The sequence below is a fragment of the Chanos chanos genome, chromosome 5 (assembly GCF_902362185.1).
Source record: "Chanos chanos chromosome 5, fChaCha1.1, whole genome shotgun sequence".
NCBI lineage: Eukaryota > Metazoa > Chordata > Actinopteri > Gonorynchiformes > Chanidae > Chanos > Chanos chanos.
In genome coordinates this window covers 43,577,453-43,603,422 of record NC_044499.1, presented here as the reverse complement: position 1 = coordinate 43,603,422, position 25,970 = coordinate 43,577,453, and the positions used below count along the sequence as shown (strand labels likewise).

Sequence of the window (25,970 nt, the reverse complement as noted above, 5' to 3'; positions counted from 1 at the left end):
TGTGTATCACATGTCATTCTCATTTTGGCAGACATGTGTAAGGAACCCCAACCGTGATAATATCTTCTACGCTAAAACATGCACTTATAAAAAAACATGTTACAGTGACTAACGGCTTTGTTCTGATGCTGAGTGAACACGTATTAGTGATGTCATATATAGGGGCTTGTTTACAATCATGTAATATGGCAATATCAATGCTCAAGCAACAACTTAATTAATTCTTAACAGTATGTAATTCATCTCCTTGTAGTCATTTCAACTTCATAATGAGAAGAGGATATGTCACTCTGTCATGAGAAATCTGTTGTCATAAGACTAGGAGTGTGGTACATCAAAGAGCCCAAGACTAATCTACCAAATCTTTTAATGTGCAGTGCATTCAATGAAAAGTGCCACTCCACTCATCAAAATGACCTACAATCCCTGCTTCATTTTCCTGGTCACATGAAAGAGAATGATCGCCGAAAGTTTTGAGATGTTTCAGTTCAACCATTTAGAAGACACGGCACATATTGCAACTACTGCTTTACTAAGATAATTTTGCACATTTTATTTTTTTTTTTTTTTTACTAAGATAATTTTGCACATTTTAATATGCAACACTAACTAAACTTATTGACCACAAGGTAATGACTTTTGAATAACTTACAGTGCTTAACGAGTACTACAGTCCATGGCACCACCAAGTGGAGGCTCTGTACACACCAAAGTGTTGTAGGAGCAAATATTTTAAATAAGGGGTGAGGAAAGGGTAAAATAATTTGGAAACTTGCCCCAGGAACAATATCCACATAACTTTGTGGATCATTTCTAGCTGGAAAAAAAAGTGAGAACAGGTTGGTGAAGCGGACCCATTATGTATGGTGTCCTGTGCCCCTTTTGTAAACGAACAAACAACAAATTACATATATCCTTTTTAAAACGTTTAAACATGAATGAATGAATGATATTGCTAATAAAGTCGCAATTTTAGAAACAATTTATTTATCTGTTATTTATTTATACAAGGTGCATATGTAATGTATACATTTTGTCATTCAGATAAAAAGTATTTGAAATGTGTTGAAAAAAGCTGAGGCGAGGGGGGTATTTCAGAAAGCAGGTTTAGTGAAAACTCAGAGTTAGTTAACTTAGAGAAAGTAGTAAACCTCCTAATAGAAGAGCCCTATGGCTTTGTTTTGCTAGGAGAATGAAGCCACAGGACTCTTCAATTAGGAGGTTTACTACTTACTCTAAGTTAACTAACTCTGAGTTTTCATTAAACCTGCTTTCTGAAATACCCCCCAGAACTGCTGTTCAGTTATTGTTCTTTCTGTTCTACAGATACTGGTTCAGTTTTGCCACTATGTCAATACATAGCACCCTCACCAACTGACCAAGAGGAGATCCATTTCAGTAATGGCCACAAATTCACGCGCAAGAACCCTTTGCTTTCAGAGAACCTAAATCCTGCCCCGGTATTATTTGTTGTTGTTGTTGTTGTTGTTGTTGTTTAAAACGAAAAACCAACCAAAAACAAACTAAAAAAGAATGAATAAGCAATGCTAAAATGCTGACTTTATCAGCCACTTCACATTGCATCTACTTTTTCATTTAGAAATGTCTTTGCTTACTTTTGTGTTCGCTTGCTTTTTTGTTTAACACACTATGCCCTTCAAAGGTTTGAGGACTACCGAGGTAAGCGACAGCCACAGATATCAGCTGAATGCAAACCAAGGTTGCAAATAGACGACTGTTCCTTTTGATTGGACAGGAACTCCGCTATCACTGTAGAGGTGTCTATCGAGCTGCGCAGTTCTGCGCTATTACCGCCATACGTAAGATGTTGTGCTCTTGGACAATTGTGCTTTGCTGATCTGTAAGAGCACAAAGACGGCTTTCTTCAGCTGCGTATGTTTGCACATTTTTTTTCATAGCCTCATCCTCACCATTTTCTCTTTGACGTCTGCTGAATGCGTCTGCAGTGGTGCAGGGACTGCGTGCTACGCAATCAAAAGGCAGCCAATCATTACAAGGGTAGCCAGCAGAGTTGCGCAGTTACATTAGAGAAGAGTGCAGCCATAATGCCAAAACCTAGTTCTTTACCAGCCGTTTATAATAGAGCACTTATCAAATAAATAATCTCGCTTGTGTCGATTTTTATATCATTTTTGTGACAGCATAATAAAAACGTAGCTCTAAGGTCGTGCATCACTGACCTACATAGTTTAAAAAGTTTACAACACTAGGTTTCTTTTAGCATGTCTGCTAGTGTACACCGTTGAACTGTATAGCAATACTGCATATGAGTACCTTGTTACGACAGCCCTTGTAACTTAAACGTGTTACACTCTTTAATTCGTTGGAGACCTTTGTTGTTGTGGAGTAATGAACAGCACACCGAAGAGTGAGTCTGGGAGTGTATGCTTGCCGTCAAGTGATGACAAATGTGAGAGCGACTTGACTTCAGACTCTCCTGCACTCGCAGCACATCAGAATGAACAGTCAGCGGATCCGAGCCCCGTTTTGCTCTGTGAGTTTCAAAGATTGTGATACAAACATCATTTTGACCCAGGTTTGCATTTATACGAAGTATGTAGACTTCAAACGGACTGTTCCGTGTTGAGAATAGTTTGAAATTTAAAATGAATAAATGCTACAACTGCGATAAACAGTTTGAAGATGATTCACATAATGAAATACAGAAGGTTATACGCAAGCAACTGAGGTCAGCTACACTTCTACTAAAATACTACAATAAAATGTTTATTATGATTTACTGTTCAGTGAGATGAGACAATTTAACTAAATGTGCTGACTTATTGCACTTTTTTTTATCAGACCCAATTAGCATAAACAATGCTGTATCATCACCTGTCTTCAATGCAAGAGAGACTACATTTAAAGTTCCCATTGGTGAGAGCCTTGTTTTGAAAGTTAAGAGTGCTGTGATGTATGTAACTCTCATTAGATTAGACCATGGTGTAATATCCTCACATTCCTTGTGCAAACTGTAAATTGTCAAAACTACAAATGGTTTGTTAGTTTAAGGTTTCCCCATTTGCTTAACTTGACTCAACAGGCGGTGGAATGGAGGAGGTACGCAGAAGTACTGGTGGGGCGCGAGGATCCAATGAGGCTGTTTCCACCTCATCTGAGTTCACCCACCTTGCCATTGTGCACTTAATCGAAGCTATGCAACGACGGTGGGATGTGTATGGTTCCCGGGATCGCTCGCGCCTCTTTCAGAGCGTCCAAGAGGAGCTGGAGAGTCTGGGCCATTCCCTTCCTGTCGAGAGGATCCGTCGCAAGTGGAACAACCTCATCGTCACCTACAAGAGGGTGCGAGAGCGCTGCCGTGGAAACTCCCAGGCCAAAACATCATGGGAGTACTTTGAGGTATGATGAGTTTAATCAGCTTTTCCCATTTCGCCAAATTTCATTTGCCACTCTTGGTGGTTTCTTAAATGTTGGCACCTGGTGAAATTACTTAATCTTTTTTTTCTACCTCTGTTGTATTGTACTACGCACAGATGATGGATAATATATTTGGGAAAACAAAGATTGCTCAGGCTAGTCCAGCCTCTGCCACACTCCTCGGGTTTGCAACTACTGCCAAAGCTGCTGCGAGGACAGAGGAACGGCCATCAAAAAACGTCCCAGTTGCTGCTGTGGCCACGTCCTGTCTGTTTCCGAATGGCCTCATAACAACGTCCTCTCAGATACCAACCTTGGTGCCCTCCCCTCTCCTGTGCACTATCGCCCAGAAGTCAAATATCAGTCCTCCTAGCAGCACTAGTGCCACACTGCCCTCTGTCTCCACCAAACCTGCGACCACTGCCAGCAGGTTGCCCCTGCGAAGGAGGCTGAAGCGATCTCAGCTAAGCTCCACTACCTCTCTCCTGGCTCAGCATCACGGGCATTCGGAAAAGCGTACTGCGCTCCTGCACAATTTTCTCACCGGTCAGGAAGAGCGGGCTCGGCTTGACGAGCAGAGGCAAAACAAAATTGATGCCCGTGAGCGCCGCAAGGAAAAGTCAGTGGCGAAAATGGCAGATTCTCTTGGCAGAATGGCAACAGCACTGGAACTTATCTCGTCTAAACAGGATACCATTATTGCCCTGCTTCAGAGACTGACCGATAAATACTGAGGAAGTAGGGGTGACACGGGGAATACTGTTTTTTGTTTTTTTTTTCTCTAATACGATTTTCAGCTCAAATTTTGTTTATGTAATATGAGCTTGTTTTTTCCAGGCAAGATTTAAGACTGATTTAGAATGATTCCCTTTTTTGTCAGATAAAGCTAAAGTGAGGCACTCTTTTCAGACAACCTAGTCCTGTTTGTTACAGTTAGATTTATTACACTTGACCTATTGCATTTGTGAAGTTTCAGGTAATCAGTTGGTTGAAGTGGTTTAATAGATGAAATTATTTATCTCTACACACTCTTACTGAATATTAACTTGATAATTGCCCAACGTTTTTCATGTTGCTTGTGTAAATAAAATTGAACGTTAACACTTTTTTTGTGTTTGTGGAGTGTTTGAAATGGGAAATGAATACTTTGTATCGCTTAGTAATTTTTCTAATGGACATTATCTAGTACAATGGACTGTTCAGTGAAACCAGCAGTAGTGTGGTTCTCTAAACACTGAACAAAATACGAAATTGACAGAAGAAAAAATAGTTTTAGTAGTCTAGGTGTGAACCAAGTAACAACGAGCTACTTCAACGTTTAAAATGCCAATCAGTGGTGAAATGTCAACGGAAATGTTAAGAACGACTGGAGGGATGTTGCCAAGTTCTTTGAGCGACAAACTGGGAAGGCTTGTTGGTGTCGTAGTGGCCGCGTAGTTAGTGGACTACTATTGGAGTAATTTAAACGGTGTTTTAAGTACCTTCATGGATAAAATAAACATATACGTCTTTTCTTTCATTACAAGCAACCACATACATTTAACCAATTTCGTGAAAACATTGTGAATGGGATAATCGGACGTTATGTAGACACGGGTTACAGGGTAAACGCCAACGACCGCGTGGCCTAATGGATAAGGCGTCTGACTTCGGATCAGAAGATTGAGGGTTCGAGTCCCTTCGTGGTCGACTTTTTCACTCAGCTGTATGGTTGTTGAAGTCACTTCGTTACAGTTGTTAATCTTTTGCTCTTCATGTGAAAATTCAGACAAGACGTACGTAACGTGACCAGTATATAACCGCTACAAAAAAGAAGCTCAACTAAAACACTACTTAATACAACCAAAATCCAGGTAATTTGTCGGTTATGTTCACACAAATGTCATATGATCAAATACAAAAATGTCGCATGTAAAAAAAGACGTTAGGTAGCAGATCGCTAATCGAAACAGATGCTATAGAGTACAAATACCTTTAACGAAAAACGAGTTTGCAGTCCAGACAAAGTCATATATATTACTATTTCATATAACACAAGTGTACTTGTAAGCAGAGTGGCGCAGCGGAAGCGTGCTGGGCCCATAACCCAGAGGTCGATGGATCGAAACCATCCTCTGCTAATTTTACGCTCCCAGAAAGTTTCTACAGGAAGAACACTGAACTAGCAGATCTACCTTTTTCAGTGCAACACTATCCACACAGGAACAGTTAATTCAGATTCAAACGAACATTTAAAAATGTCTGAGTGTGTAAGCAACAAAAGAAAGGAACAGGAGGCCAAATTATGGAATTTACTTCCATGGTAATTAATTTATTTCAACAGTAATAAATAGAGACCAATGAACTCATCAAAAAATGTTTAATTCTCTAGTCAAAATCAACTCGTCTGGACTGTTTTATTGTGGAATGGATCTTCTTCTGTTTAATTCTTGTCTCGTTCCTTTTCGTTAATCTAGAGAAAAGAATGTACAAATAATCACATACCCAAACAGAGGAGGAAATATACACTTTTCAGTTATAAATTACATCACATGAATAGTGATGAAAATGTGTTAAGGGCACCTTTGAGCTCTCAGGGCAACATCCTCTGCTGATGGCTCTGGGGGCCTGTAACTGGCCTCTTTAATCATTTCACTTATTTTCTGCAAACAGTCCGCAAGGTTCCTCTGTTGGCTTCTGCTGACCTCTGAAGTCACAAGTAGTTCCCCAGCTTTATTGATTCGATTTTTATTCTAAAAATATTTTTTTAAAAAAAGGTTAGTCGTTTATATAACATATATAACAGTCTTGTCATGTCTAATGTACTGTTTAATGTAATCTACTATAGACCACACTTTCATTACGTATTTTCAAATGTTGCGAAACCAATACATTCAGGCATTCCCCTTTAGAGGTGTATTTTCATAATATATAATCATTTGTCACAGTTCTAATGGGTTGTGCTAATGTTACTGATATGTTACGCCATTTTTGTTCTAATTCTGTCAGTCGTGATCTGTGAGACTCAGAGTTTTTCCCAACATGATGTATGAAAAAGGAAACCGAAAGACCATACTCAAAATCCTGAAGGCCTCTCAACATTGTTTTAATAATGTTTAATGAATTAATGGATGAATATCTCATACACTTGCCGCATTATCTCTCACCTTTAAGATAATCTTACTTTTGACCTCTTCTGATATCCAGTCTGCTGTTTGTACATGGAACCTGACCTCTGCTTTTGTACTAACTGAAATGCAGATAATTGTATACCACAAATGTTAGGATTTCATAATTATGATTGTCAGTTCTCACAGACAAATGTAATGACAATTGTCTGTTACATTACTTGCATCTGCAGTATTCATGTTTTTTGCATCAGAGCACCACTGCCTCATAACGATACAAATTCGTAATAAACTGAGAAAGTATGAGATAAAATGTTGATATACTTTTAAGTAACCTTTATTTACGTGTTGACCGCCTGGTCCGCTGCTCCGACTGTAAGTTATTTTCAGATTCTCTGAAAATAAAACGATCACATATAGAAACTGACAAGCTGTCCAATCAAGTGTAGTCACTCTTAAAGCCGTGTACTTTATTTTACGTACCAATTGGGATTTTCACGTGTTCATCCTGTGTGCAATATTGAAAAAAAAAAGATTAAGTATGAAAATGACAAGTCGAGAACTTCATAAAATACTTCCAGAAGCCAGGTCTTGATAGTGGTCTGAACGTTTAACGGACAAGTGTTCTTTCCGATTAACGACTTCTAGCCTCTCATTCTATAAACAGGTCTGGAAAAAAACGTCTCTGCTAGCACATTCTGCGCGAAACCTGTTTTAAATTATAACTATACTGCTGTTTACTTGCGCTTGCCACTGAATGGAGTAGTCGCGGCTATATATCCAGCTACAATCAGGTAGCAAAGATTCGTATTTCAACAACATTCGTAAAAATTAGGTTTTTCTTACTTGTGCCCGCAGGACAACCTGTTAGTTGTGTCTAAGCATTGTGTATCAGTCCTCATTGCTTGGAATCATCACACAAGACATTGTGATACATCTGCATTGGACCCCTGTCACACAGTAGGAGAACGTACCTGCTTATCATTTGTGTTGCTCCTAAGATGGTAACTCATGCATAAGTAGCGTCTTGAGTGGTGTCTGACGTGTTTTGACCAAAATACAAAATTCAGAATATTTGGGTGCAATATCAAAACACTCAACCTTTGCAGACGCACCCAAGCTGCAATGGGCGCCGCCATATTGCATTAACAGGAAAAGCTAGCAGCAGAGGTCCAATCAACGTTCCTTGGTGTAGAGTGTAAAGGAACGTTGCAGTTTGCACTCGTCTGCACAGTTGCCGTTCCCTTACAAATGTGAACAAAGATTATTGTGCCTCATATATTACCGTTATAAGTTTCAAATCTGCAGCTGTCCGTCGAAATGCATTGTGACGTCCAGTAAGTTTTACAAAACTGGTGCTACCTATCAGCAATTTCTCCCATCTCTGAAAGCAAAGGCTAATATGAGTTATATACTGTTTGCTCCTCACACTTCCCTGTGATTCTATGAAATAACACGTATAAGTAGGATGAAACAATTTTCTACATTTGCATCCTTGCTCTTACTGTGCACGCCTTGATGTTACTATAACCAAACCTTGGTTATCGGTATTTATGTCTATGCGTATCTTTTTAGGATGTTGTAGAAAAGTTTAGGTTCCACCGAGATTTGAACTCGGATCGCTGGATTCAGAGTCCAGAGTGCTAACCATTACACCATGGAACCATTAATTGTACGTAGGGTATGGCACGCTATAAAAAAAAACACGTGACAGTATTTTTTTTTCCTGATTTTGATCCTTTTTTCAGTGAAAGTCATCCCGATTGACCACCGCAAAGAACCTGTCCCTACCCTTACCTGTCAACAGACGAGCCCAAAGAGATGGGTCAGTTCTGAGCAGATTCAAAAGTAGTTATCACTTTATCACTTTACAACAACCAAACATATATATAGGCTAACTGACCTGTAACTGTTTCGAACAATATACCAATAAATTAACGTGAAAAGGGAAATTCACCCCAGATGGGACTCGAACCCACAATCCCTGGCTTAGGAGGCCAGTGCCTTATCCATTAGGCCACTGGGGCTAGTCAGAATATTTGTGGCACCACTTCCGTCTTTATATAAAGTACCCCTACAGCGGAATATTTTAGCCGACTTTTTAAATGTCCTTTGATAAATATTCCATTTTGTTTACATACAAAATACGCTTTATTCTGGATCCCCAAACTGTAGCTCAAAGTAAGCCGTTATTTCATAATTTTCGCGAGACATTCCATGTTTCCTAAAATTGTAACAAGGTTTTCTTTTAAATCACGTAAAAAGCTGCAATGGAAGATGTTGCATTCGCGCAGTGTATAAATGATGTCTAGTATCCGTCGTTTTGGTGCTTTAAGTGTGTCCTCTTGAGGAAGGAGGAAGTCTGTCAAGTTGTTTTCCTGGGGATGTGTCTTAGCTTAGATGTGTCTGACCACAAGCTAGTTGTTAGCGGGGGTGCGGTATGGTTTCGCTAGGGTAAAAATCGACGTGATTTCAGTTAACACGTAAAACAGTTGGGTATTAAACATCATGAATTTACTACCATCTAATCCTCACGGAAACGGACTCCTTTACGCTGGATTTAATCAGGATCACGGTGAGTCTTTTTTATTCTTTAGGTTAGTTGGAAAGCTAGCTAGGTTAGCCAGAAACGTCACTGTTTTCTATGGGTAGCAAACATAAGTCGACGTTGGTTAGCTAGTGTTTTTACTTTCTGTGACCGTGACTATACGCGCACATTCACGTATGAAACCCATGTCGCCTGGTTTCTTTAACCATTATGTAGCTAATAGATCATTTTGCTGCATCAGAATGATAGGTAGGGATTACTGAATGGCAAAACAGCTAACCTAGCTAACTGATTTAGGCAAAATTAGCCACGAACTTGCAGTACAGTGACAGCTGTCTTAGGCAGTGTTCGGCAACTTTCAAAAAGGCTTTTTCAGCCTTTATAGACGTTGGATACAGAAGAGATACTTGGGGAATACAGTTGTTCTCAATGTTTTGACCATTTACTGACCAAATATTTGGCTCCCAGATTGATGGTTAATTAGCCTTAGCTAGCCAGTTAGCCTAAGTGAGTTTGTCAGGTTGTCCGATGCAGGGTAGCTATCTTGTCAGGGATGGTTTTAGTTTTAGCCAGAATCCACAACTGTAAACGTAGATACGTCGTTTATCGAACTATTTGGTCATTACATGGTCCTTACCACTTCTACATGTTGTCCCGTTTAGACCATGAACATGTACTGTTTATTCCTTAGTCCTAGTTTGTCTACATGTGAGCAGCTGGCTATCTAGCCACATCCTGTCTGTTACACGTAAGTAAACAGAGAAGTTCATACCAGAACTGTCAACCCTGGCTTGATCTTAGGTTAGGTTTCTAAAGCTAAGGTTTTATTATCCGTGGATGGATGCTTTGTTGCTAAATAAATTAACTGTTCTTGATCGTGTAACCGTCGGTACTCGATGGCAAATCAACTGCTGTCTAAATCGATTTAGAGAGAAATGTCATTGTTTGCATATCACTATAAAATGAAGCGACAGCTTTGGATTTGACTAAACTAATGAGAAATTTCGACTATGTAGCATCATATGGCTGCTTTCAGTGCCCTGATGATGCCTCCCAGTAACAATGCTTACGGATGTACTGTTGGGCATTCGGAAAGTAGCTATCATGTTGCGGGGGATTTGCTCCAACAAAGCACTTGCTTGCTCCAACATAGTCTGTGTTAACGGATGTTATTTGGTTCTCTTGACAGGGTGTTTTGCCTGTGGGATGGAAAATGGATTCCGCGTGTACAACACTGATCCCCTCAAAGAAAAGGAGAAGCAAGGTAAAAGTTCTGTTGTTACAATAGACTTGCATATGAACGTTAAATGAAAATGTGGAGTACTTGTTTTACAGTTGTTTGATTGCTTGTTAGTAACTAGGCTATGTGTTTTTCTGAAATTGCTTTCTGTGGTGTGCAATAAAATAGTGTACACCAGCACAGTTAACAGCAGAAAATATTGTGTTGTTCAGTGAATGTAAAAGGTTATTTTCCCCAGATCAAAATACTTTTGACAAAGACATTGTCAACTGTTGTCCATGACATAAATGTATATGCTTTGCTTTTATTAAATACATTCTTCAACAATGTTGGGTGGATGCAGTCTTGCAAGGCTATGGTTTGGTGACTTTTAGGTGATGTAGTTTGATTTGGTGCTGAAACATCAGTACATTTTAATAGTGATGGAAAGAGAGCATGTGACCACTGTTTGCAAGGTACATCTTTGTTCCATTTAATCTGGCAGAGAGCAGCGACAAGTCAGACTGTAAAAGGAAGTATACTCTTTCAGAACACGAAACATCATGTTCCTACCTTATGTCTCATATTCTAAAAATGCACACTTCTGTGCCTGAAAGGATGGGTCACTTCTCTTTGCTGATATTTGGTATATTCAGATGTTATTTGCATGGTAATTTTACTATGAAAAGCAGCCATTTGGGCTAGATGTTTTGGAATGTGGTGTGAAAATACAGAGCCTTTTGTAGTTAATTACTAATAAAGGGTTGGATATTGGATAGGTTAGTGATTCTCACAGTTTTTCCATTGCTGGAGCTCTTCCAGGACTCCTTCTCCCTGGTGATGAACCACTTATCGGAATTGATGTCTGCTTCCTTTCAGAGTTTCTTGAGGGTGGAGTTGGTCACGTGGAGATGCTGTTTCGGTGTAACTATCTTGCACTTGTTGGAGGTGGAAAAAAACCCAAGTACCCACCTAATAAAGGTATACTCTCCCAAAGAACCACAAAGAAAGACGGGTTTCTTAAATGAGATTTTAATGCAAGTACTGGACAGACGTGCACTTGTCATTACTGTGATAGCACATGACCCTTAGGAAATGAAATGCTATGTATTAAGTGTTTGAGTTCATTAGTGAATGAATGAAGAGATAAGCTGAATGAAAGAGTTTGAGAGTTTCAAATCAGAAGCTCATTCAAGTCATAAAAAAAAAAAATGTTCATCAGCTTCATTTGATGACTCATCGCTGTTAAGACACAGGCTGCCTTTCAGCTTAAAACCCTTTCCCCTTATGTCCTTTCAAGTAATGATCTGGGATGACCTGAAGAAAAAGACTGTGATAGAAATCGAGTTCTCCACAGAAGTAAAAGCTGTGAAGCTGCGGCGTGACAGGTATGTACATGTCTCAGTTACTTTACTGTTCTTGCAAAATACCAATACATGACACAGAATCATGCTATGCCACAATGGTCATTTTCCTAGGAACTCAAGATCTTTGTTGAACCAGCTGTTGTTTACTGCTGTTCATGTTCGATTTAAAATAGTTTTTGTCAAGTAAATGCCAGTTTCATACAAAGAAAGAGAGTGCTTCATACGATTGTGCTTGAAGGTGTGAAGATTTTTCTTTTTCACTTGTTTGTCTGTGTTTGGGGGAATTTTAGGATTGTGGTGGTCTTGGACTCTATGATCAAAGTCTTTACCTTTACTCACAATCCCCACCAGCTGCATGTGTTTGAAACATGCTACAACCCTAAAGGTAACTACACCGGTATTTCATAGTCACCAAGTTGTGCCGTATGAATGAGACCTAATGCAAACCTGTGCTGCAGCTCTAGGCCAGTTGCACAAATAATGAAATACTCTCAGATTAGTTGAACAGTTATTTTATAGTTTTATCGTTATTACTATTAAGCGTCCAAATTATGAAGTGCCTAGACCCGTAATGTTTCATCAACATTCCCTAACGTTCTTGATGTTGATCTTTCAATCAATCTTTTAAAGTTTCTGGGAGGCAAAAACCATAACTTTCTGAGCTCTGAAACTGGGCAGGTGTGGTCCTCATGTCCCCGCTTAGTCAGGATGTCAGCATTGCTCTGACTGGCTAGATGGTGGTGCTATAATACAGCATTTTAATACATTTGGATAATAACTTATGAACCACACTCCTTGGCAGTCCCATTTAGAGCGATCATATTGGATTCTGGACTGTTTTGTCTTTTTAATCATAACCTTGAAAGAACATCTCTTCTTCATCTCTTTGTCTGATCGACATGAAATTCAATGCATCTTGCTTGCGTGATGTTATAATAGAACAGTAGTTTTAGTAATTATTTAAAAAGCCCTATAGTGATAAAATAGAAGAGAAATCTAAAAACCATAAATTTGTTTCTACTTTAAATTCTTTGTTCTGTTACTTGAGTAATACTTGTTCATTATGGAGTAACTCATTTTGGTGTTCAATGCATCTGATGACGTTCCATTAATTATGTTTAGCGAAAAAGTAATGGATTATACTACTTGCACTATACTCTACCTGATTGTCTTTGCAGGGCTGTGTGTCCTGTGTCCAAACAGCAACAACTCCTTGTTAGCGTTTCCTGGTACACACTCTGGGCACGTCCAGATCGTGGACCTGGCCAACACGGAGAAACCTCCTGTTGACATTCCTGCTCACGAGGGTGCCTTGTGTTGCATTGCTCTAAACCTCCAGGGTACACGGATAGCAACGGCCTCAGAAAAAGTGAGCTGACGTATGAGCTTGTTTAATTAAGGCTTCAGTAGGAGTTGACATTATGGGTCAGTCAACGGTTGAAAGTGTTAGTTTAGACTCTTGCATTTTCCTGGCCTTAAAGACAAACACCTCTAGGTAACTACCAACTAACAGACAAAGTTGCTACTTTTTTTTTCTTTTTTTTTTAAATTTTTTGAAGTACAGTTTGTATATTTAAAGATTGCCTGGCAGTTTTCTTCTGTAAATTTATTGAATTTGAAGGAGGGACTCAGATAACAAACCTGACTGATTTCCTTGTTTTGCCAAGGCTCATAATAAATACCTCATGCTGTTTCTCTGAAATTGAAACAGACATTGAAAGGAGGAGACAATGTAGCATTTCAGTACACGGAATACCCCACAGAGCCAATAACACTCTGTAATCTTTGATTTGTTTACTTCAAAGGGGACGCTGATTAGAATATTTGACACTTCAGCTGGCCATCTCATACAAGAACTCAGAAGAGGCTCACAGACAGCAAATATCTACTGGTGAGCTGTTGTCAGCATCTACTGCCTCATATTGTTGTAAATCTCAGGTGATGAACATAAAAACTTATCTCGTATCTCTAACTGGAACAATTTGCATATGTCTCTTAGCATTAACTTCAACCAAGACGCATCTCTTATCTGTGTTTCGAGTGATCACGGCACTGTTCACATTTTCGCTGCTGAGGATCCCAAAAGGAACAAGCAATCCAGGTTTCCTTCGTTTACTAGGCATCTTTAAAGTATTTGGTGTTGATCTGAGCCCCCCCCCCCCTTTAATGTTTAAAGCAGTAAACACAGTCATTTATGTCCAGTTTTAATTTGTTCCATAATTTATCCCTTGCAGTTTGGCCTCAGCCAGCTTCCTCCCCAAATATTTCAGTTCCAAGTGGAGCTTCTCCAAGTTCCAGGTCCCGTCTGGCTCACCCTGTGTCTGTGCCTTTGGAACAGAGCCCAATGCAGTCATAGGTAAGGATTAGTGGCTTGATTTTTCTTTTAGTTAATATCTAGCCAGTTTTTGGGAAGTGGTGGTTGTATAAGCGCACTTTGCCCATGGGTTGAGGAGCTCGCTTCAAAGTTTGGGGCTTAATGCGTATATTGTAAAGTCGAGCTAAAACATAAAATGCGTGAGCATGACCTTGATAAACACGAGCAAAGGTGACCATGCACTATACTGAGTGATATTTTAATCTTAAAAATACTGAATTTGTAGTTTAAAGTTGACTAGTGGAAGCATTCGGTGAGCTAATTTATGAAAAAATAAATATGTATTAACATTTTCTGTTAGCCCAGGCATAGGGATGTGTATTTTATTTTAATTGTGTTTTAGCCTCCTGTGGTTTTATGCTGCATTGAGTTGCATAATGGATGTAACTACACACACAAAATCCATTTGCCATCCCTAATTATGGTAATCTGTTTAAGAGGGGAAAAAAAAAGCAAATGGTTGTTGACCTTTGCAAGTTAAGAGATAGCTAGAAAAAAAACTAGATTTAAACCCTCCCCCAGACATGACTTTGCTACTACCCTCCAAATATGTTTACTTATCTCAAACACTGTACGTTAGGTAGGTTTACAAAGCGTTCAAAACATTTAATTTACAATTTAGGAAAATGTGCAATTCACTTTATTAAATCTAACCTAACTTAGCACTGTGTAAAGCATTATAAATAATTTAAGCCTTTTTTCATAAAGGTTTGAATAATTTTGAAGTCACTGTCTGCTGTTTCATCTTATAGTTATTTCACCCTCATGTGAAAAGTGACTTATTATGGAAACTGGCCCTTCATTTTGTAGGATTACTGCTTGTGTTTTGATTATTACTGTGAAGTTAAAGGGAAAAGCACAACGTATCACAGACTAGACACATCGTGGTGCTGTTTTGCTGTGGTGTAATTTGACTGACTCTCCTATTTCCTTCCTTATGTTAGCTATTTGTGCTGATGGCAGCTACTACAAATTCTTGTTCAACCAAAAAGGGGAGTGTTCAAGGGATGTCTACGCTCAGTTCTTGGAAATGACTGACGAAAAGATTTAAAAAAAAAACGCCGGTGTTTGGACCTAAGCCTCTTTCTAGCACCTGCCAATTTGCCAGTGACCGTGGATTGAAGTGGCATTGAAATGACACATTGTCACCAATGTAAGCAGGACCATGTCAGAGGCATACTGGTCAAGAAGGACGGAGACCAAGAGGATTTGATTCAGTTTGCTTTTCTTCAAGCTGAAAGACTCAGTGCCTGGACAAGCACAGAGATGGATAAAATAAACAGTTATCTGCTCATTCAGAGGAGTAAGAAGAGGGAAACTTTATTTTTTTGAACGGACGTCTGTTGCTTTTAAAAACGTCTTCCGTGGAAATTACTGTTTTTTAAAGCATAGAGTTGATTCTGCAAGATAGCTAGATAGAAATTATCTTTGTCAACTAACACCACCTAACGTAAGGTAGGGAGTGCCTCTGAAATGATTGAGGAGGAGAGAGGAGTGTATATATATACACACACACACTATATACATATATATGTACAAATAACTTGTAGTTGTAGATTTGACTCCATTTGCCGTATTAACAAACAAACAAACAAAAGAAAAAGACCAGACTGAAGTACGTAACTGCATAGACTAATTGAATAGTACTGGAAAACACAAGTCATGTTAATGTTTTCCGTTTCATCTTAGTTCCACGTATGTGCAATATTATTTTTTCCCCCTCCCTACATGTTTTTGTTGCATTTTTATTTGAGTGAGACAAATGTACAAAGTTTCAATACTCCAGGACAGCCCCTGTGCTATAGCACAACAACAACAACAACAACAAAATCAAACTGAAATGCAACAGGAGTGAAAAAAGGTGTGGGGGTCATTTGTTTGGAAACAGGAACTTAACAGTCTTAACATGAAGGAGGAGGTTTGGAATAGCAACACTGTGTGAAACTGCCTGAATGTCAAATTGATTTGGGCTTACAAAATGAATGAAATGTATCTGTTTTACAGCAGTTACACTTTATGGAGGAAACCTAGTCCTGACAACAATAAGTCTAATATGGTTTAAAATATCTGCACTATTACCTTAAGTGAAGCATATGGTTTCGTGACGACTACAACGAGAACATGTAATCAACACTGACAAACCTGGTTGTTTGTTTCATCCCTGTAATTTAAGAAATCTTTTTGACCAGTGAATCATTATACAGTATAGTATGGAATCACATATGAAGCTTTACACATTCAAATCAAAAGGATGATCAAAATATGACCCCCGTCACCATGTTTGCTCATCACTAATTTGTCAGTATTGCTTTTCTCTTTCTCTTTTTCTTTCTCTTTTTATTCCAAAGCATACAGTAACATTGCAAATCTGCCTCTTTGTTGTTTAAGAGTCATTGCATATAGAGCTTTTTCATACTTTAAGCCTATGCTTGTTGGTTTGTATGTTTAGTAGTAAATCATGATTAATGGAAGAGTTTGCTGAACAAGACACGGTGTTGATTGCTCATAACGTTGCACAGTTTACGCTTATTTGATAGATTTCTCTCTGAAGGGTTCTTTTTATGATGAACAACACTCTGTATGCATTTCATGCTTTAAACGTGATTGTATATTTGTAAGGTACACTACACCTTAATGATAATAACACATCAATACTGTGTCCAGAAATCTGCAGAGACACTGCACAGATTCCATGTTATGTGACAAATTAAAATGTATGGCTCAGTATTATATTTGTCTAAAGTGCTGTCATAAACGTTGTGTTTATAGAACATGAAAATTCAATTCATGAGACTGAATGTCATTTGAGTAAAGCACCATATAGCAGAATTGTTTTTGAAAAATATTTTTTGGAAGAAAGCCGTTTTCTCGCTGATTTTAACGATCATTCAGATGCATGAATTAGGAGACCATCGCAGTGTATTCTTTTGCGCTTTTGTTGTCTGAACCAGAGAAAGGTTTTTTAAGGTCAACAGTGTCTGGCTTTTTGCTCTGCTAGAACCAATCGAGGCGGTGTCGACCACAAGATGGCACTGTTCACCCGTGTACAGCCATGATCACACGCAACTGAAAACACGTTGACAGCTTGGGGGAAAAAAAGTTTTAAATCAAATATGCTAACATTTCAGGGAATGCTGCTAAACACTCAATTGAGCTTCATGCGTAAGTTTGTGTCTCAGCTCTGGTCTTAAGCACCCACTAGATCAGCCCTTCTTAACAGGGGTCATATGGCCCCTTTGGGGGCCCTGGCACATTTGAAGGGGGCCACAGACTGATAACTGTGAGAAGGGGAGCCCCAAGGGTTTATGCATCCCTGACTGACAGGGGGGCCCTGGAACCTGAGAAGAGCTCCCAAGAGGGCCGTAGCCAAAAAACAGTTGAAAATGGCTGCAGTAGATCATCCTTGTTTACTAGGTATACTTTACTGCCTATCGCAAAATTCAAGAAGCCAAAGGCATAGTAATCAGAAGATTACTATGTTGAATCAGGTGTGGCAGTACTAGGCTTCATCAGCAATGTGCTGTCTTAGAAGTGGATTAAAGAAACACTGGTTTTGAGACAATTTATATTCAGTGACTTGTATTATTTAATGAGTAATTCAGGAGGAATATGGTTTGTCTCATTTCAGACACTACTCTGAACATTAGGGTACAGTTTAGAAAACCCTTACGTCCTGAAATTTTAATCTAGAGGTCCTCAGCTCTGGCTCCAGACTCAAAGTCTTACCCTGTTTTTCTAATCACTGATAGTTAAGTGCACAGTTAGTACATTTGATTGGTAACAGTCATAATTTCACCACACCTGACCTCTCGGGTAAGGAAAGCTGGAATATCGGCCAAGTCCCCGGTTCTTGATGACAGTGAGTTTAGTAGCCAGGGATGAACCCAGACTTACTCAATTACAGATTTTTAACTTAATATTTCTGTCCCGTTTCATTACATAAATTCTAAGAAATCGTTAGCCGATTCCTCTTTAGTCATCATTCAACCCCGTCTCTAATAAGAATGACTAAGAATGGGCCTAATTGGGCTAATTTTAGCCCTCTGTATTTTTCTGACACCTACCATCAATCCATGCTAAAACAGGAGTTAGGTAGTCTGTGAAGATGAAGAGGAAAAGGCCTGATATTAAGTTCCATGAGCTCCCAAGCAGTACACATATTGAAAATGAGTCTGAAAATCTTGAGACAAAATGAGGCAATTTCATGATTTTTTGAATCTGTCTCTTGGATTTCGGACTGGAGTGAAAATATGTTTCGTTTTGTTTTTTAATCCAGGAAATTGAACTGAAATGTACCTGACTGCCCTGGTGAGAAACAAGATCGTATACGCTGAACTTGCATATGACAGTCACCTCGGACTATGGATGAGAAGATTTATACATTTTGTAACAAACTATTATGCTTTCCAATGTGTGTGCATCATAAGATTCACTTCTTTATTGTAATTTAGAATGATCTGCTACCACGCATCACTCAACAGAAATCAGTATCATACTGGTATAGACAATGTTAACATCAAAAATACTTGTTTTGGATATATAATTCAAAAAGAGTGGTATCAACCACTATCCATACTTTGAAATAGTTTTGATCTCCCGAATAGAGCTTAAATGCAGTAGATGTAAATGTGTCATCCAGAGCAAGGCAGCTGATATCTACCCCATCTTAAGCAACATATTACTGCCTGGAAAGCTATGCTTTATCAAACAGTGGTGATGAGAGGACGAGTTTGTGAGTGCTATCACATGCAGATATATGGATTTTTATGTCAGCGGTACCCAGAGGAACCTGTATTTGTTCATGTTTGGGGATAATGTTCCTCCACATACCACAGCTATCCAAGTCCAGAGTCAGATTCCCTTTACATTGTTCATGGGTGTTAACAACAGACAGCGCTTTGCCAAGAAACACATGTACTTGTCATGTACTTGGGACAGTCACCCATACATGCACATTTCGAGCCTCCATATTTCACATAAAACACAGTTTGAAATGAAGCATGAAACTATTAAGCCACAAACATGCGGATAGATTTTCATATTCACCATTTTCATTGCTCAGTTCCCGACCACTTCCTGTTTCCACTTAGTGCTCGTAATGACTGTCTGCTGAACTGATTGAATTTTGGTCTGGATCCATGTCTTAGTGGATATACCACAGACAACTCAAGCACTTTGCAGAGACAGCAGGAGGTCTGTGTCCCTCCACAGACTCCTCCTCCAACGGATCAACTGGTCTACATGTAATATGAAAGGACAGGTTCATATATGCCTGTACTTATTTCAGCTTTTTTGAATTCTATGGAGTTAATATATCATTTGTCATAACATAATCACAACAACAAAAAAATAAAATCAGAATCCCCATGTGGAGAGGATTTGAAGCACCATCATTTGTAAGTTCAGACTGCTCATCTGCCCCAACACTCCAGTAAAAGAAATTTGAAGGAAAACCTGGTTCTCATGCTGCATTTCTTTTCCATGGGCGCTCCAGTTTTCATCTTGCTCCAACCTACTCCTGAAAGGAGCTAAAGATATCCCGTGAGAAAGATGCCAAGTTGAGACTGCATACAACTTGGCTTGGCTCATTTGGGTGGGATGTGATTTCCTGGGTTTAGGTCAAGTGGCAGGAGGCAGAGTACAGTCTAAGCAGTTGTAAAGCTCTCTCTCTCTCTCTGCAAACATTTGTAGTAAGGGATTTCCTCAATGAGAGTGCCAATCAGCCAATCTGCAAACAACTGGATAATATTGCTCACTCCATAATGTTGTGTATGTGATTAATGGGAGTTAGCCAGAGGAAGTAAGATCGGGGGTATTCTATCCTATAGAACAGCCAAGAAATACTCCTTTTGGGCAGTATTGACTTGTGGTTCATCTCCTCTGAATCTGAAATAGTCTCTAGATATCAGTCTGCTGTCTTTTCATTTATCTGTTTGTGTTGCTGTGTTACGATTATATGTTGTGGTGATATTTTTTCTTGACATCATACTTTTATTGTTTGTGACTGTATCATTTAAAAATAAACAAACAAAAAACTATGCTGAGTTCAATGACGGGAATCTGTAATCTTTCACAATTAACAAAAATGGATTCACATTCAAGAGAAAGTCTTTTAAAGCCTACCCGCTACATTTCTAAGGTGATGGTGTGATGTGAAGAGAGTGTTTTGCTGACATAATCTTGGGCACTTCGTGTAAATTATAAATGACTTGAGATTGCAGTTCTTGTTCTGGTGATAACAATGTGAGACAAAACACACCAAATTACATTATTCACCGATACTTGTATTAAATTCAAAGGAACAATTTGTGACATACTTGCCTAAATCAGATTAAATCAATGAGGGAGTTAATGCTATTTCAGTGCTGCGTAGGCAACTGGTATGATTTCCATTTTTACACTGCAGGCTATCTCATGTAATGCAACATTCTACCGAAGAACTGAATGATTTGTTGTGTCATCAGCGGGGACCAGTGTGTCTGTGGGCATCCCACTTCATGGGGTGGAAACACGTGGCAAAACCCCATCACTTCTAAGTGATCACCATAGCAACATGGGCCTTTTACTACTCTCAGGGGAATTCCATTTTTTCATGGCTCATTTGCCAAGTAAGCAAGTCAGCTCCAAGGGGCCTGCCTTTCGCCTCTGCCTAGCAACCGGTCACTATGCTGCAACTGTTGCCATGTTGATGCATTGCAGAGTTCTGGGGTATGTGACCCTTCATTTAGTTGTTTTCTGCTGAAAGATACTCTCCTTTTTCTGTTATTTTAACAAAAACAAAGGAAGGGAGGTTTGGTATGTGTAAAGAGCACTCCCAGTTTGACCATGACAGCGATTTGAATTCATCATTCCTTTGTAAAAATAGGAACTAAACCATAATGAATGTTTGTGACATCCGCTGTCAGTAACCACATGCTAAAATATTTAGATTTCGTAGCTGATTGTGTGGTAATGGCACTTGGACTTCTGTTCCACTTGCTCATAATTGCATGTTTATACAGAGGACTGTGCCATAAATTGCTGGAAGAGGAAGTATCTACTTTTAATCTTCACAAGCCTGGTCACAATTCCACTGCATCCCAGAAGAGTAGAGCAAATCAAACTGACATGATCATTTCCATGGTTCTCTAGGATAACTGTAATAAAATGGAAAACAATGCTTCAGAATATTTTCTGAGATGAAATTGTGTTGTGCTCTGTAAACGTCCTTATCAAAGCCACTAAACATACTCCCTAAAACAAGTGTAATGTCATTCCATCTAGGTTGCTGTTTGTTCTGATGTGGATAGGTCAGGTTTTTCACTGCCCCTCTTTCTGAGCTCAGCTAACCAGGCTTACAATGAATTTAAAGATCGCTTGTGTTCACCTGTAAGCTTATGATGAATACAAATAGTTAAAAATTCTGTTACTACTTTCATTAGATAGCTCATGCAGTGGCATGCCTGTTGTACCCTATGGTGGTGGTACGCGCATGTGTGTGTGTGTGTGGGGGGGGGGGGGGGGATAGATCGTTACATGTTTACATTTATGGTTGGCCATGGATCAGAAGGCCAGAGTAGAGTGACTGGTTCTATCTGTTGCTCCATCTGCAAGCTGATAATGTCACACGCGCACAGATGCCCGGCCAGCTCTGATTAAGTGGTTACCTCGTGTACTCTAGAACAATGAGTGAATTTAATTTCCTCTCCCCAGAACGGCAGGGTGAAAGATAAACTCTCCCTAATTAGGCATAAAAAGGGTTTGTACCCTGATGTGTACCAGAGAACAGATGGGTTGAGTGAATAATGTACTTCATAATTATAATTATGAGGTAAAGATAATAAGTTAACAACGGATTCCTCTGACAGCTGATGTACTTTACGTCTGGCACCCCATTAACAGTGAGGATATGAAAAACAGCACATGCAGAAAGAGGACCTGGAACTATATTAAGGGGTTTAAAGAAGCCAGGGACTGACCAATCCATGTAACTGATGCTAATTCAGTATAAAAATGTTTGTACAGTTTCTATCTTTGGGGTAACTCATGATGATCCTCGGATGATGTAAATAAATAAATAGTCGGAGACATTAAAAGTTGGAATGAAATAATTCATTTCCAAGCAAAGTTTGTAACAGCTGCAGCATGTCCGTAGCACGGTTTAATCCTATATCTCTGAACCCACAGCCACAGTAGCCCCTAAAGGGTAACAAATGGTCCTTTGATTGGCGTCGACCTTGTCTCCCCTGTTGAATAATAACGAGAAGCTCAAGCAGTAGTCCCTCCTTTCATAAATTATTCATGATATTACAGTTGAAGCCGGTTCAGCGCCGGTGTCTCGTCCCTCGTCTGTGGAATTTTACTTTCGGTGAATGGGTCGATTAATCTGTGATTTTGCAAAATCTGTCAGCCTACACCATGCATGTCGAAGAGCTAGCTCCGCTTTGATTTGAAGAGTGAAGCACAATCGTGCCTCGCTCTCTTCGCATGCGGTGAAGGCCAGTATCGGAATTAAAGATACCCTCTGTTAAGAATTAATGTACCCGACCGTGATTTCATTTACTATAGAAGTATAGAAACATTACCTTCGGCTAACTGTATTCTGAGCGAAACAGTGAACGGAGAAACGCTGAGCTGCAAGGTTACTGGGAAACTGGTGTCGCGGTGCTCTACTGACAAGAAGGGTGGATTAAAAAGTCAGCAGATGTAAGGTAGGAGTACGCCCCTGTCTGAATGTCTGTTTTTATTAGTGGTAAAGATTGTATCGCTACACCAGGTTATCAGAATACACAAGTACAATGGAAATCAACATAACTTAATTTCTTCTCGCCCATATTAAAGGATGGGCTGCGAAGTGAGTCTGTACCGTACCCCAGCTGCATTTGGCAATGTACGCTCCGGTCCACAAGTCACTGACAGGTTTTACAGTATTTGTGGCATTCGTTTCATGTCACTGTCTTTGATTAATGAAAAATAAAAGGTTGTTTTTAAAATATCATGTTGTAAGCGGCCATAAGTAGCTTAATTTGGTTATAAACTGTTGAGTGTAGAGGATTTCAAGGCAACGCGCCCACAACTATATCGAGTCAACTACGAAACACTTTGCGGCAGTGGACCAAATGGATGGATTCTCATTAGGTTAAATACATTTTGTTACTGTTACTTTGTGTTAACGCTCCTGGAATGAGTCGTGTTTTCTTCTGTTGGACTTTTCAGGTTTGATAAGAGCTTATTTGTGAGATAGACCGTAGAAGACCGAAATGTTATGTTTTACTTCTGTGATTAGGAGGTGTCCATGGTAAGTAATGTAGGTTGTTTCAGCGCATGTCAAACCCAGTGTGCATCTCTGTCGACTCTGTAAACTAACGGGCCTTAGGGTCAGTGCATTTAGGTTCATTTGAAAAGCTTTTATATGATACTACTTAAACGTCGAGTGGACTACATTACCATATTTTAGGACAGACACGTCAGTTTTATGTTCACGTGACAGATTTTTTTTTTTTCAAGTAGCTGTTTGTAATTTTGAACCTGAGTTCTCGTGCTGATGTCAGTAGAGAGAGAGAGAGAGAGAGAGAGAATTAAAGAATAGAGTTGTCAAATCACTCTCTCTCTCTCCCTCTCTCTCTCCCTTCCTGCTCCTACACACAAATGGCATATCAGGGAGAAGCAGAACTTTTCCATAACACAGGCTTGGTCTCAGTAGCCCAGCAGTAACTGTTGTCTTTTTAACTTTATCTCCATGCACAGTGTGAGACTAAACCCATTTTTCCACCGTTGAAGCCAGACGGTATCCCACATGTCCAACAGGAATTGCATGGAAGCAGGTGATTGAGACAGAGATACAGCACACAACAGAAGGCATATAGGCTTTCCTCTCTCTTTCCAAAGCTAACATTTGGTTTAATTATATTATAAAACACCAAGACGTAGACTGGGCAACTTGCTGACAACTTTTAAAATTATACTCAAGAGACCAGAATAACACTAAATTCAGGGGCAATGAGCTCTTTGGCAGATAAAGATGAAATTAGTCATATGACAAGTTTTTTTGTTTTATTTTTTTATATGTTTTTTTAAGTGAATTAGTGTGATGTGTTTTGCATCTTGAGTAGAAAGTAATCTTCTCTTCACCATCTTGATTGCTGTCCTACTCCACTTTTGTGTGTTTGTGTAAGTGTGTATGTGTAAATATTATCAGAGTAGAAACATGAGGAATATAATGGAATGGAATGTCAAAACTGGATGTCCTCCGGGCTTTTTGATTCATTTTTTTTTTTTCAGTGATGATAGAAATGGAGCCTTTTTATAACCAGCTAATCAGGGACCACAGTTGGCAGTCTCTCTAGCCAGGAACAGGCACAGCTGGAGGATATGAGATAGCTGATTTACAATTTGGTGTGTTTTGATGTGTTTTGTCAATGTTTTGGGGCATGAGTGAGACAGTTAGAGAGAGAGGGAATGAGAGACTCTCCTGTTTTCGTCTACTGAGATCTCGGCGTATAACCTCTTACCCTACTATGTTTACACTCTTTTACTCTTTTAATCTCTTTTTTTTGCATTGTAACTACATATGACACAATTCTCTTTTTTTTTTCAGAAAAATGGGAAAAGTAAACGTATTTGAACCCCATACCCTGCTAAAAGAAAGGTCAGAATTGCTGTTGTTAACCTATAAGACCTGTGTTTTAGGAAGGAAGTCTAAGTTGCTCCTTATTTTTCTTTCAGGTTGCCCACTTGCTGTTTTAACCATTGTGAGCTTAAAGTATTACATTTACCATTAGTTGACAGCGCTTTATCAGTTGTGTCCCTAGCAGGTGCTGGTTTGGACATGGCATTTGATATCAGGTTTACATATCGAGTTGATGAGCAATTTCTTCCAAATCATCAAACAGTTTTTTGTCTTTAATACACCCACTATAGCTCTCAAAGAGCCTGCTGGCATCCCGCACCATGAACCGTTTCATCTCTGTGACAAGTAATTGACTCTCCATTTAGAAGGACTATGAAAGTGTCTTTGTCTCAGAGGAAGATTTGAAGGAACCACATAATTTTTTGAGTGTGCTGTCAAAGAAATTTGCTTTGTGTATGTGTGTGTGTGTGTGTGTGTGTGTGTGCATTTGTGTGTGTGTGTGTGTGTGTGTGTTAGAGTGGGAGGGGGACTTCCATTCTGTGTTTTGTAACAAAGAGAAGATAAGTGGCAGTATCCAATAAGCCTGACACTCACAGTGGTCCTCCTGAACCCTGGCCGCCTTTTAACCAATTAACCAGCTGACTACGTTGGCTCAGCTGCTAATCAGGGATAAATTAGTGTGTTTGCATGAGACAGAGAGAGTGACGGTGACAAAAAAGAGGAGATTGAGGGAGAGAGAGAGAGGTTAAGGGAGAGAGAGAGAGAGAGAGAGAGAGAGGGGGAGATTAAGAGAGCAAGAGAAGAAGCGGGCTCTGGCTAAAATTGTAAACATCTCATGTCCTACACACAGCAAAGCAATAACTACAGAGTATAATTCATGTAGACCGAGAGGAGACGTTGCCAGAGGCTGGTATAAACTTTCCGTCAAAGAGCTCCAGAGTCAGGCAATACCAGTGTTAAACAGATGTAGTGAAAGGATGTGGGTATAAACAGCACCCTGTGTGCTAGACATAGGGCTTTTTATGTCCCTTGAAACCAGTGGTGTGGATCTGTGTGTTTGTGCAAGGATGTAATGATCAGTAGAGTTCAGAGCCCTATGAAACTCATTCGACCCGGACGATTTATTGATTTTGTGGCTGATTTTCATCTGTAGTAAACACAAAGCATGCAGTACACCAAAATCATCTGATGAGCAAATGTTTCCTGATCAAGACCCCTGGACAGCTTCTAGGACCTTAAATAGTATTATTATTTATCGAAAGAAATGGTTTCATCCCGTCTCATCTGTGTTACACTGGTCAGAGTAGAAAGCTGCCCCGGGCAGAAAAGAAGTGAGATGCTCCAAAC

The 25,970-nt window shown here is 39.4% G+C and overlaps 3 protein-coding genes and 4 non-coding genes across 7 annotated transcripts; 4 read left to right on the top strand and 3 right to left on the bottom strand.

The window, feature by feature from the left end:
• The first annotated feature begins 3,072 nt into the window (after nucleotides 1-3,072).
• On the top strand, nucleotides 3,073-4,133 carry LOC115812585 (uncharacterized). The gene is made up of 2 exons (XM_030775071.1): nucleotides 3,073-3,381; nucleotides 3,516-4,133. Exons 1-2 carry the CDS (start codon nucleotides 3,073-3,075, stop codon nucleotides 4,131-4,133), a joined length of 927 nt encoding a protein of 308 aa, XP_030630931.1.
• An 882-nt stretch (nucleotides 4,134-5,015) lies between these two features.
• Nucleotides 5,016-5,088, top strand: trnar-ucg (transfer RNA arginine (anticodon UCG)). The gene has a single exon. It is a non-coding gene; the product is annotated as a tRNA-Arg (tRNA).
• Nucleotides 5,089-5,447: 359 nt separating this feature from the next.
• On the top strand, nucleotides 5,448-5,519 carry trnam-cau (transfer RNA methionine (anticodon CAU)). Its single transcript has one exon. It is a non-coding gene; the product is annotated as a tRNA-Met (tRNA).
• A 214-nt stretch (nucleotides 5,520-5,733) lies between these two features.
• On the bottom strand, nucleotides 5,734-7,631 carry mrpl58 (mitochondrial ribosomal protein L58). The gene is made up of 6 exons (XM_030775862.1): nucleotides 7,481-7,631; nucleotides 6,990-7,014; nucleotides 6,842-6,901; nucleotides 6,546-6,628; nucleotides 5,962-6,131; nucleotides 5,734-5,851 (listed from the first exon to the last, which is right to left on the bottom strand). The coding sequence occupies exons 1-6, from the start codon at nucleotides 7,517-7,519 to the stop codon at nucleotides 5,767-5,769; spliced, it is 462 nt and encodes a 153-aa protein (XP_030631722.1). The 5' UTR covers nucleotides 7,520-7,631; the 3' UTR covers nucleotides 5,734-5,766.
• Nucleotides 7,632-8,099: 468 nt separating this feature from the next.
• trnaq-cug (transfer RNA glutamine (anticodon CUG)) lies at nucleotides 8,100-8,171 on the bottom strand. Its single transcript has one exon. It is a non-coding gene; the product is annotated as a tRNA-Gln (tRNA).
• Nucleotides 8,172-8,460: 289 nt separating this feature from the next.
• Nucleotides 8,461-8,533, bottom strand: trnar-ccu (transfer RNA arginine (anticodon CCU)). Its single transcript has one exon. It is a non-coding gene; the product is annotated as a tRNA-Arg (tRNA).
• Nucleotides 8,534-8,932: 399 nt separating this feature from the next.
• wdr45b (WD repeat domain 45B) lies at nucleotides 8,933-16,731 on the top strand. The gene is made up of 10 exons (XM_030775562.1): nucleotides 8,933-9,081; nucleotides 10,244-10,318; nucleotides 11,153-11,254; nucleotides 11,574-11,661; nucleotides 11,931-12,025; nucleotides 12,819-13,009; nucleotides 13,446-13,531; nucleotides 13,640-13,741; nucleotides 13,875-13,996; nucleotides 14,959-16,731. Exons 1-10 carry the CDS (start codon nucleotides 9,015-9,017, stop codon nucleotides 15,063-15,065), a joined length of 1,035 nt encoding a protein of 344 aa, XP_030631422.1. The 5' UTR covers nucleotides 8,933-9,014; the 3' UTR covers nucleotides 15,066-16,731.
• Nucleotides 16,732-25,970: the final 9,239 nt, after the last annotated feature.

Coding starts and splice junctions, on each gene's coding strand:
- wdr45b (XM_030775562.1), top strand. CDS start 9,015: ATGAATTTACTACCATCTAATCCTCACGGAAACGGACTCCTTTACGCT. Junction 11,662..11,930: donor GTGAAGCTGCGGCGTGACAG/GTATGTACATGT, acceptor GGGGAATTTTAG/GATTGTGGTGGTCTTGGACT. Junction 13,010..13,445: donor TAGCAACGGCCTCAGAAAAA/GTGAGCTGACGT, acceptor TTTACTTCAAAG/GGGACGCTGATTAGAATATT.
- mrpl58 (XM_030775862.1), bottom strand. CDS start 7,519: ATGAGTTACCATCTTAGGAGCAACACAAATGATAAGCAG. Junction 6,902..6,989: donor ACACGTGAAAATCCCAATTG/GTACGTAAAATA, acceptor TTTTATTTTCAG/AGAATCTGAAAATAACTTAC. Junction 5,852..5,961: donor GTTGCCCTGAGAGCTCAAAG/GTGCCCTTAACA, acceptor TCTTTTCTCTAG/ATTAACGAAAAGGAACGAGA.
- LOC115812585 (XM_030775071.1), top strand. CDS start 3,073: ATGGAGGAGGTACGCAGAAGTACTGGTGGGGCGCGAGGATCCAATGAG. Junction 3,382..3,515: donor CATCATGGGAGTACTTTGAG/GTATGATGAGTT, acceptor TACTACGCACAG/ATGATGGATAATATATTTGG.